Source organism: Rousettus aegyptiacus, unplaced genomic scaffold, assembly GCF_014176215.1.
Source record: "Rousettus aegyptiacus isolate mRouAeg1 unplaced genomic scaffold, mRouAeg1.p scaffold_m13_p_11, whole genome shotgun sequence".
In the NCBI taxonomy this organism is placed as follows: Eukaryota; Metazoa; Chordata; class Mammalia; order Chiroptera; family Pteropodidae; genus Rousettus; species Rousettus aegyptiacus.
Genome location: NW_023416286.1, coordinates 43,023,348 through 43,035,991, shown reverse-complemented (window position 1 = coordinate 43,035,991; position 12,644 = coordinate 43,023,348). Strand labels below are relative to the sequence as shown.

The following is a 12,644-nucleotide window of genomic DNA, read 5'->3' as shown; positions in this document are numbered from 1 at the left end:
CAAAAAAAAAATTTAGTGTAATGAGTTTGGCTGATTGCTCCTTATAACACTAGACAAGATGGGGGGCGGGGCAGAGGATAAATTCAGGTATTCAAATTCCTAGCTCAATCACTGCATAAATAACCTGAAAGCTATGTGTGTGACCTGAACAGACTCATCTCCTGTAATGACAGGGCTGAGATTGCCAAAAATTCTCTAAATGGCTGAATTACAATCCAAAATGAGCTCCCAGCCTCATAGAGTGTTTATAGTTAAGGTGAAGACATTGATTGTAAAAGAATGAGATCCTGAAAGTTGGAATGGGGATGTATAGGAAGACCCTGATGTTGAGCCCCTAGATTATAATGAATCTTCTTTGTCAGGGGAAGTAGGCCCTCTGTCCCCATCCAAGAAGATTAAGCCTGTATTGCCTAAGGAAATTATAGTGGCACCCTTAAGGAAACTGCCATGCAAGACAATGCTGAGTGGCCTTAGGACTCACCTCTGCTACCTCTCTTTGCTTGTAGGCCTATAACAAGACTCAAGTCTCAACAGGCCCCTAAAAGTGATATATAATAAGTGTGACCCATAAGAAGGTGTGCTACATATCAGTAAAACTAACTGGATTTTCAAATTTATACACACAAAAGATCTGGAGAACATGTGGAAGAATGGTTATTAAATGTGTGGCATAATGGTAGAATAAACATAAAGTTGAGTGAGTAAGTAAGTCATAAATGGCAAACCCACTCTAGCATCACAATCTCTAAGTTCATGGATCTCCTTTCTATATGAAACCATGACAGGCCCAGTATTTGCAGCTTGCTCACTTTAGACACCTCGTGCCTTTAAATGAACAAACAAAGAAGGCAGTTACTGTGCTGGCTGAGGTGACTGAGTTTGACTACTAAGGGGAAACTGGACCACAATTCCACAATGGAGAAAGAGTACACCAAATATAGAATATCCCTTAGGGTGTTTTTAGTGTTACCATTAAGGTCACAAACTACAAAACCCAATTCAGAGTTTGCATCATTCACCAACTTCATGTGCGCTCAGGAAATCTAACTTCTGGTCTCCTAAATTACAACAAATTAGGAGTAACTTGAGTCCTTAGGAAATTAGCTTTCCCTCCTTGACAACTTTGAATATGAACCTTGGTCGGTGTTAACCCAGAGAATATCATGAATTCGGCTAGCAGCTTGCAGAGTCTTGAGGAATAAAGGTTTAAGTCACCCCAACAGGTAAAGGACCATGACCAGTTGGGATATTTGCTTATGGCCAAGCATATATAGACTAGATAATGAAGAAAGTTGTTAAAAATACCAGCTATGACTACATGACCAGTATCAGAAATGGGGACTTTATTGTCATAAATATTCTTTTTGTTATAATAGATTTGTGAATATATATATATATATATATATATATATATAATATCCTTGTTTTCTTTCCTCTTATTCCCTTATCATGTAACATAGATGTACTGACTTAATATGATATTCTACGTATTGTTCATTTTACATCCTAGTGTTTAAGTTACAGTTATCAAGGAAAAGAGTAAACATCACTCAAGGACTTTTTACCTCTTCCTCTAAGGAAGAATTTAGTGCATTTCTGGTTGTACACAGGATAGTTTTATTATGTTAAGTGGAATTATGGTCTTGCTATTTTTTTCTTTTGGAGATTATATATGGTGTAATGAGATGTATATCAGTGTCAAGTTGACAAGTGGTGGACTTGTTACCATTAATTTTATGTGTCTGCTTGACTGGTCCACAGAGTGCCCAGATACTTGATTAAACATGATTCTGAATTATTCTACAATAATGTTTCTGGATGAGATTAATATTTAAATTGGTAAAGCAGATCACCCTTCTTAGTGTGTGTGAGCTTCATCCAATCAATTGAAAGCCTACATAGAATTAAAAAGCTGACTGTCCCTAAGTAAGAAGAGATTCTTCCTGAGGGCCTTCAGAATTGAACATAAATTGTTTGCAAAGAAAATATATATCTATATACACACACATATATTGTTTATATATGCAGAAAAGAGGTGACACAGAGAAGAGAGTAAAAACAAAAATCACCAACTGAATTTCGACACATCAAATTCATGATCATGACTGACCGCAGAGAAGAAAGGAAATATAATAGGAAAGAGGAAACAAGAAAACTTCAATTTTAGCAATAATATTCTATTTCTATTTTTAACAAAAATCAAGTAAAAATAAAATAAAAGCAATTAATTATACATAAAATATCTTACTTGAGCCAAAGATGACTTGACACTGAGCATCATAATATTGGCACATGCCATTATAACAATAGGCTTTGTTATTCTGACAAGGATATCCATTCTGAATAAAAACATCTGGCTGACAGAACTGAGAGGTACCATTGCAATATTCTGGAACATCACATTCATTAGTTTTTCCTCGGCATAAAGTACCTCCTGGAAGAAACTAGGGTAATAAGATTCAAATGAAATAGGAAATATCAAGACAATTCCCACAAATTAACCATATTTGAAACCACAATATTTTTATCTATAAACATTGTCCCAACAAAAAATATTAAATGACCCAAGAGAAAATTGAACAGAGGCCAATAGGCAATTCATAAGTCATGAAATATAAAAAAAAACACATAACTTCATTGACAACCACAAGACATGCAAATTAAACAAAGATTGAAAAGCATTTTAAACCTATCAAGCTAAGCAGGATTATAACACTTGCTAGCAAGTAATGTTAACGTGAAGAAACAAGCATACGATTATACGGGTGGGAATAGACTGGTATATTTGTACAAAGTGTGTAAAATGTGTGTCAAAAATTTTAATGTGCATACTCTGCCCCTACAATTCTACTTATAAACAAAAATTGGAAGCAATCTAAATGTCCATCATTAAATGAGAAGTAAATTACAGTATAGCCATAAAGGAGTATTAACTATTCAACTATGTAGAACTATATGAATTAAAGAAAGTCCATAGTATCTTACTGAAAAAAGAAAATAGGAAAAATATATGTATCTATTTAGCCACTTATACACACACACACACACATTTTTATAGGAAAAGCAACTAAATTCATAACATATTATCAACAATGGCTACCTGAGGAGGGTTAAAATGATAATGTCTTTCATTGTCTGCTTTCTATACTTTGGTATTGTTGAACATCTCCTTAGAACATTTGTCATAAAAGAAGGTAATACAAAATTGCAAACAAGTGGCAAAAAATTTTTCATATAACCATGTAATAAAAATAGTACTTTTATAGGTCAGAGATAACAAATTTTGATATATATATATTTTTTCCTTTTTCAATTTTTTTCCAAATAGGAAGGAATTTCTTACCCAACAGTCTTTACAACAGTCGCCATATGCACATTCGGCAAATGATTTAAGCTTACAAGTACTTCCTTCACAACAAGGGTCCAATTCACATTCCTGTGAAGAGAAAACGACTGTCAATAAAGAAATGAGTTATTGTCATTCATATTTGCATTAATAAAATTCTTATCTTAGACCTAAAATCTATTTCTTTCTAACCTGGCTATAGCAGTAAATCTCTAGAAACAGTCACTATCCTTCCAGATTTGTCAGTGACTTTTTAACTACAACTATTTAGGTCTCAACATATATATCAAAGGAGTGAAATCATAGAGTATGTGTCCTAGACTGTTTGTAATACCAGAAAAAGATACCACAAATTGGTGGCTTAAATGAAAGAAATTTATTATGTCACAGCACTGGTGGCTAGAATTCTAAGATCAAAGTTCTAGCCAATTCAGTTTCTGGTGAAAACTCTCTTCTTGGCTTGCAGACAACTGCCTCCTTGCTATGTTCCCATATAGCCTTTCTTCAGTGTGTGTATTCAGAGACAGCAAGTGAACAAGTGAACTCTGGAGTGTCTCTTCTTATAAGGACACCAATCCTATCAGATCAAGGCCCTACTCCTATGACCTCATTTAAACTTAATTTCTTCCCTAGAGTCCCCATCTGCAACTACAGCTACACTGGGTAATGTGTTAGGGCTTCGACATATGAATTTGAGGGGGATACTTTCAACCTAAAACAGTATATTTAATGATTACAGGAAATTAAGCATCCATGAATGTATTTCTCTTGCTATTCAGGGTCTGACTTCTGTGTTGAGTGGATCTTTCCCCTATGTGGACATGATTTTAATCTTGCTTGGTTTTTCTCACCCGACTTTCAGCCACCATGGCTCCCCACCCCAAAAACCTCCCACCCACAGAAACACCTACTCTCTTATGTTTCAACTTATATCTTCAGGTCTGAATTGCTTGGGAAAGAAGGAAAAGAAGAAAAAGGAGAGAAGATCTAAGAAAGGAGAAGAAGAAAAACAGCAGGGGAAATAAGTTTTCTTTAATTTTGAAGAATATTTTTCCTATTAAATAATTCTGGGTTGACGGTTGTTTCTCTCGTTTCTCTCTCTCTCTCTCTCTCTCTCTCTCTCTCTCTCTCTCTCCCTCTTCCTCCCTCCCTCCCCCTCTCTCTCTCACCTGTAAATTTGCTGTTCTACTGTGTTCTGCCCCTTATTGTTTCAGGGAAGAAATCAGCTGCCATTTATATTTTTGTTCCCCATTTTCTTCTGGGTTCTTTTATTATTTTCTACTTATCTCATCACTTTTGTTTTTACTTTTTATTTTTTTTATATTAAGATTATTGAGGTATAACATTGGTTAACACAATTATACATTTTTCAGGTGTACATTATCATTTGACATCTGTATATTCTATCGTGTTTTCACCACCCAAAGTCCAGTTTCCTTCAGCTACCACATGTTTGATCCCCTTTACCACTTCACCCTCCCCCTACACTCCTATATTTGACCTCCTGTACCCTGTCTACCTCCCTCCTCCTCCCCGACCCCACTAGTAACCACTACTCTATAGTCCTCTGGTAACCACTAGTCTATTGTTCACGTCAATGAGTCTCCATTTGTCCTGTTCATTTGTTGCTTTTAGGTTTATATCCCACATATAAGTGATACCATGTGATTTTATCTTATCACTTTGATTACAATATGCCTAGGTGAATTTTCTTTGTAATGATTTTGATTTGGGTTCACTTTAGTATTAGGAATTGTAACAATGTTTTTCCTTAAATTTGGGGAATTTTCAGCCATCATTTCTTTAAATGTTTTTCCCCTCTCATTCTCACTTTCCTTCTAGGATTTTGCTTAGTAGACTATTTGATAGTGCCTGCACATTTCAGGTGCTCTGTTACTTTTTTTTAAATCTTTCCTCTTTGTTCTTTACACTGGATTATTTCTTTTGTTCTATTTCATGTTCACTGACTATTTTTTCTGCTATTTAGTCTGCTATTCATTTTACCCAGTGTATTTTCTTTTATTGAAAAATTTAGTTCTGTAATTTCCATTTGTTTTTTATTATTGTTTACATTTCTCTGCTGAGATTCTTTGTTTACTCATAGAACATATTTTTCTTTAGTTCTTTGATGATAAATAGTGGAAAACAATTCATACTATTCATAATAGCAAAATGTCAGAAACAACCCAAATGCCATTTAAGGGGTGAACAATTAAACAAATTCCAGACAGGACCTCTGTGCTGGTGGAAATAAAGCATAAATTTCATTCCTTCTCTGTAGTAACATCCATACAATGGAATATGACTCAGCAATTAAAAAAAAAAAAGAATCAAATATTAATACATGCAACAACTCAAATTGACCTCAAAGACATTATGCTTTGTAAAAAAAAGTCAGTCTCAAAAGATTATATATTGCATAATTCCATTTACATAACATTACTGAAATGGCAAAACAATAGAGATGTAGAACAAATCGAAGGTAGCCAAGGGCAGAAATAAGAAATGCGGTTGGGGTAGGCATAAGTACGAAGAAGTAGTAGGAGGAAGTTCTTCTTGTGGTGACAAAATAGTTCTGAATTTTAATTGAAGTAGTGGTTACACAAATCTATATATCGGATAAACTTCGCAAAACTACATACACATACACACACATACACACACACACGAATGCAGGTTAAAAATGGTAAAAACTGAATAAAGTCTATAATCTAGTTAGTGTGTCAGTGTCAATGGCTTGGCTTTTATACTGCACTACAGCTATATGAGATGTCACCTATGGGGAAAACTGGGTAAAAAATACATGGGACTCTTCATACTATTTCTGCAACTTGTTTATAATTATTTCCTAATAAAATAAAATAAATAAACTATAATCTATATCTTTAATCATACAAAAAAATTAAGTCAAAATGGATCATAGACCTAAATGTAAAATTTAAAACTTCTCCTATAAAGCTTCTAGGGGAAAACTTCTGCAACCTTGGTTTAGGCAAAGATTTCTTAGATATGACACACATAAAAGCACAAATTGATAAAATGGGCTTCCTCAAAATATAAAATTTCTACTCTTCAAAAGATACTGTTAAGGTAATTAAAAGACAAGCTACAGACTGGGAGACTATATTTGCAAATTATATATTGATAAAGGACTTATATTCAGAATATAAGAAGTACTACTAAAATTGAATAAGAAAACAACTCAATTTTTTAAGGGAAAAGAGGTTAACAGACATCATCAAAAAAGATATACAGATGAGAAACATACGAAAACATGCTCAAAATCACTAGTCATTAGGGAAATGCAAACTAAAATCTCAGTGCGGTACCATTTCACACCTAATACACAGCTAAAATTTAAAAGATTGACCATATGAAGTGGTGACTAGGAACTAGAACTCTTATATACTGATAGTGGGAATGTAAAAAGGTACAACTACTTTGGAAAACAGTTTGAGTTTCTCAAAACTTTAAATATACATCTACCATATGACCCAGTCATTTCACTCCAAGGTATTTAACCAAGAGAAATGAAAACATAAGTCCATATTAAGACCTGTCTGTGAATGTTCAAGCAGATTTATGTGTAATAGCCAAAAACTGGAAACAGCCAAGTATACATCAACAGATGAATAAACAAACTGCAGCATATCCATACTAATAATAAACAATAATTAAAATGAATGAACTACTGACACAGTAGCAACATGAATGAATCCCAAAATAATTATGCTGAGTAAAAGAAGCTAGACAAAAAAAAGAGTTGAAATTCTAGGAAATGCACACTAATGTGTAATGACAGACCAGTGATTGCCTGAGGAGAACAGAGAACAAAAGCGGTGGGAAGAAGGGATTACCAAGGGTCATGAGGAACTTTTGGGAATTATGATATGTTCATTATCTTGACTATGGTGATAGTTTCACATGTCTGTACATAGGTCAAAACTTATCAACTTGTATTCTTTAAACATGTACAGTTTATTGTTGACCAAGTCTTCGTAATTGCCTATTTCTTACCCTTTGCTTTGTCTTGACCAAACTTTAATAAAGCTTCTTTCTTTACTTTAGGTCCCTGAACTCTGCCTGTCCCCACAAAAAGTAAAAGCGCCCCCCACATTAGCTTCTCCTGGAAATCAGCTGACCACAGCAGGACACTTTTCCATCAGTCGTCACTGGCTCATTCCCCTTCCTTATCTGTTTCCCCTTAAAAGAGTCTGCTCATCTATGCTTGTCTCCACCTATATGCTATCTAAGAAAAACCTTTTTCTCTTTGTTCTGAGACACTTCCAGATTTCTGAGATCAGAGTGGTCTCCCTGTTACAATAGTCTTTATTCTGAATAAAGCCTTTCCTTATCGAAGTCCACATTTAGTTTGTTGATGTTGTATTCAATTATACTTAAATAAAGCTGTTAAATTTTTTTCTAAAACACTGTGCAAGACAAACAGATGAATAAAAGAATAGAGAATCAGGAAATAGACTATGTATACAAGTATTTTGTTTATGATAAAAGTACCATTTTAAATGGTTTTACAACAACTGACCATTAATGGATAGAAATTAATATCTAGCTCAGTGCACATGATCCCCTCAATTATAAAAATGTTTAATTAAGCAATGCTAGAAAAAATTATCAAGGGGATATGATGACACAGGAGTACTAAAAGTCTGGTCAAAATACAAAATTCAAAGTCTTAAGGAAAAATTGATAAATTTGCCTTCATTTAAATTTTCAATTTCAATAATAAATCATATGAAAAGCTAAATGCCAAGTAAACTCTAATGTAAACCACAGACTTTGTGTGCCAATGAGATATCAATGTAGAGCCATCAACTGTAACAAATGTACCACTGTGCTTCAGGATGGGGACAATGGGGGAAGTTGTGCATGAATGGCAATAGGCAGTATATGGAAATCTTGGTACTTTCCATTCAATTTTGCTGTGACCCTAAAAGTTCTCTAAAAGATAAAGTTGATTAATTTTTTAAAGCTAAATGGTAGCAGATATAGGGAACACATTAGAACATGTCCAAAAAAGGACTTTGCCCATAATACGTGAGCTCCTAAACATCAATTTAAAAGACCTGACCCAACATAAAAACTGATAAGGGATATAAAACAATAATTCGCAGAAGAAAATTATGCTTATGGTATACGAGCATATGAAAAGATATAAAGCAAAACAATATCTTCTTTCTTTTCACCCAAAAAATTAAGAAAATATTTACACTGCACTGGCAAGACTACGGGGGAGCACTGAATGCAATGATATACTATTGGTAGAAGTGCAAAATGACACAGTCTTTTTGTAGGAAATTTGGTAGTCTCTGATAACACTAAAAACACAATACTTTTCAATTCAGTAATTCTACCTTCATGCAATTATCTTAAAGAAATACTTGTGTATATATACATGAAGTGTGCATGCACTATTTGCAACAGAAAAACACTAATTACAGTAAGGAAATGTGCATTAATGAGAGTATGGTTAAATAAATCATAGTATATCCTTATATTGGAATACTAATCCGCAGATTAAAAGACTATCTACATAAGGTAATGACATGGAAAAATCTTCAAGATATATTAATAGAAAAAAACTGCACACATATTAAGTCTGATTTTATTTATATAAAAAAATAAAATTCTAAAACAAACCCAACTATTTACAAATGTATATATTGTATAAATGTACAAAAATGTCTAATAAATAAAGTCTAAAAAGAAACACATTAAGTTTATGAGAATGATGACCACTGCAGAAGGAAGTCGGAAAATTTATGAGGGAAATAATGGTATGAAAGGGGAATTTCACTTGTACTTACTATTTAAAACTTTTATACCATGGAAAAAAACCTGTGCTATTTAAGAGGGAGGGAAGTTTTTTTTTTTTTTTTAAGAGTAATTTTGTAGTACAAAGGCTCAAGAAGCAAATATAGCCTATTTCAATAAGTTTTGTAGTGAACTTAGCAGTCAGGAGAAAGCAAAACAAAATATTTAAGGAGAAGCATCTGAGAGTGTCAGGAAAGGAGAAGAATTTGGTCATCCTAACAGCATAACATTAATTTAAAAATTAAACATAATCTCATTATGCCTTATTTTCCTCATCTGAAAATGAGAATATAAAAAAATATCAGTATCTTTGGGTTACTGTGAAGATTATACCATGTAAAACATTTAGCAGCAATAGCACAATGAAGGCCCATCACAATTTCATCGTAAAATACATACTGCCTTTCTAGAACATGAAGTTCTCTGGCAAAAGCCAGATGTGGTTAGGTAAAGAAGAAAAAGAACTTATGGAAAAGATTGAGAATATAATAAAGCTTACATATAAATGAACAAATTTCTTTAAAATTTAATGCAAGGCCTAGGAGGAAAGGGCCTAAGTAGGCCATTTTGAAAGGAGAATGGCTAAGATATAGAACACTAATAATAAAGATGGGCACGGGCTTTTGGCAATAAGTGTGGGTAACGGGTGTGATAAAGCCAGAGATCAGCAGGTAAACTTAAGATTAATAAAGGAAGAATGCCAATTTGAGCACCAAGAACTTTGTTAATGAAGGACTCTGGAGAATAGGCCAGCTTCAATTTATTATTAAAATGAGTTCAACCGAATAAATACTTTTGCAATGATAGTGCCAGAACAGTGAAAGCTTATAAGTACAGAGCCAAATGAAAAACTGATTCGTTCTTTAAAGTAAATAAGTGACCCAATAACTATAATAGAAATGGTAGAAAAGATAGCAAAAAAAAATAAAAGAATAAACTTGGCACTTATCTTGACACTAAAATAGATGATGACATCATTAGTTATGTTCTGGGAAGACGATGACAAATCCCAAGAATGTATCCCCACAAGCAAAGTACTAATTCTCATTTTTCCACTAAATTTTACTTTAGCTTCTGTGCCAGAATTGCCCAAAGTAAGCTATTTTATTTTTTGAAAATGCTGAGGCAATTTCACAAAGAAAAAATAAAAAATTTAACTGACCTTTGGAGTACCACAGTCACACTCTTCCCCGGGATCCACCAATTTATTACCGCAGAAAGGAGCACTGTAGGCTTCATCAGGCGTTGGAATATTAAGAAGGCAGTTTCCTCCTTTATTTAAAGTTAACTTCTCAAAGTCCTCCGCACTGCAACTGCTAAAGTTTCTGGAACCACTATAATTAACATTAAGAAAAAGACCTCATGTCATAGCAATTATTCATTTTGAAAATTTTAAGTCGTGTCTTTTAACTTACAAGAAGTGAATATTAAAACAGCAGAAAATAAGCTAAACAAAATAGAGAGCAATGTGAATACCTATTTCTAATAAATATAGAACATTGTTTAAGGTAGCCCACAATAATTCACTATGTGGTTATAACATATTACAGCTCCACAAAAATATGTTCACTTACATTGAAATTCGAAATCATAAATCTCATCAGCAAAAGAGACCATAAAATTTCTCTAGTCCTAGCCATAGTAGAAGTTCTTCAAATATTTGAAGCCAGCCATGTTTCTCCAATCTTTTTTTCACTCCATAAGATAACATTAATATGTTCCCCCTCACCATCACTTACTAGGATATATGTGAAGATAATATGAATGCGCAAGTCCAGAAGCCATGAAGAAGCAGAAATGCACAGGCAGAATTTCAGCTACAGTTTGAGGTTTAAACACCTTTTAGGATAAATCCTGAAAACCACAGTTAATACTCTGATGGCTAGATGGACTTCTAGAAACTGTCCAACATGAGCTATCTATATGAGATTTATACAAATGCAATTTTGATGTGCTCTACATGTTGTTGGAGTTTTTTAAATTATTGTTTTACTCAATAACTATAAAACATATTCGGATAACCCCATTGGCTATTTTTACTTTTGAATACTAGTGGGAACACACCCATATACACAATATAAATCTCTGAGAAATTCAAGTCAAAATAAAATTTTATCAGGGGAATTTGGTGCCCTGAAAGAATCTCTTTTTCATTAGTTTGGGCACTGGTGCCAAAAGTAGCAGTGAGAATAAAAATTGATGCATTATAGATTTTGAGGAGGCATTCCTATTGATGTCAAGTCTTTGTACATTCAAGGAATGTAAAAAAAACAGATTCCTTCTGTAAGACTTTGTCCTTGGGATATACAATTTGCACTTTTCTTTGTTAATTGGCCCAGTCTCCAGAGAAGAAGACAGTCCTAGCTCTAGGTTCTTGGGGATGGAAAGCGGTATTCCCAGAACATCTGTTAACTACTATTTGACAAAAGGTCTGAATGTGGGAAGTTGAAGGATTTTAACAGATTGACTGACAGAAAAGAAACATGAACAATTCTTGTTCTCTACCTATCACATTTGAGCATTAGGATATTAATTTAAAGCATCTCCTCATCTCCTTTCTCACATCGAGGTGAGTTTTCCAAAAGTGCTTCAAAAGGAGATAGATGTGGCTGACAATAATGTTAATGGTCTACCAGGATATGACAGGGGGAAATAATCAACTATCATTTAGAACATTCTTTCTGAGTAATTTAGAAATAACAAGAACACATTTCCACTATTACCATATTAATCCTTACAGCTTAGAAGTAGGAAATTCTCCTAAGAAATAACTCTAAGTAATAGCACGTAAGTATAAAAAAATTTTTTAATAAAAGAGCCTTCTATTTATGGAAGCTTTCTGATGTAGGTGGCATTGAGGGGCAGAGTTCTTAGACCCATTTCTCCAGAAAGGCACTTGCCAGGATGAGCACCTCATATTTCCAGGAATTTATGAGCAGTGTGTGAAGAGAATACTACCAGATCCCCCAAATATATTAAAGAATAATAAAAACCATATTACGAATGTAGATTACTCATTTTTAAAACAAAACTTGGCTCCAACTGATTATCTAGAACAAAAAAAATCTAGTATTCATATCATCTGCATCCAAAAACAAGGTCTAATTTATAACAAACATTCAACTGTTAATTAAATAGCATATGAAGTAGAAGGTAAGAAATCGGTTCTCAAAAACAGATTTAATACCACTGCGGATAACATAATTCTACTTCTCAAATTATTCTTAGCAAAAATTATTCAAATTCAATGGTCAAAGCATTATCAATATATAACATGAACTCAAAAGATACTGTAAGAACCACTACAAAAAATAATTTAAAGACACTATGGGGAGGAGGGACTGATAATTCTAGTCTAGTCCCAGACTAGAATTATCAAATGATAACAACAACAACAGCAACAACTTGCTGTTGTCAGGAAGAAAAATGACAAGCGTAAAAATTTACTAGGGAACGAAAATGCAAA

General features: G+C 33.6%; 1 protein-coding gene across 2 annotated transcripts in view; it reads right to left on the bottom strand.

Moving 5' to 3' along the window:
- ADAM9 (ADAM metallopeptidase domain 9) overlaps positions 1-12,644 on the bottom strand; it is a 95,634-nt gene that overhangs the window by 38,641 nt on the left and 44,349 nt on the right. For both annotated transcript variants that reach the window (XM_016127383.2, XM_016127382.2), the window contains exons 12-14: positions 10,341-10,512; positions 3,344-3,436; positions 2,249-2,444 (exon numbers count right to left, since the gene is read on the bottom strand). In XM_016127383.2, coding sequence (XP_015982869.1) covers positions 2,249-2,444; positions 3,344-3,436; positions 10,341-10,512 — 461 coding nt within the window. The remainder of the gene's footprint in view (positions 1-2,248; positions 2,445-3,343; positions 3,437-10,340; positions 10,513-12,644) is intronic.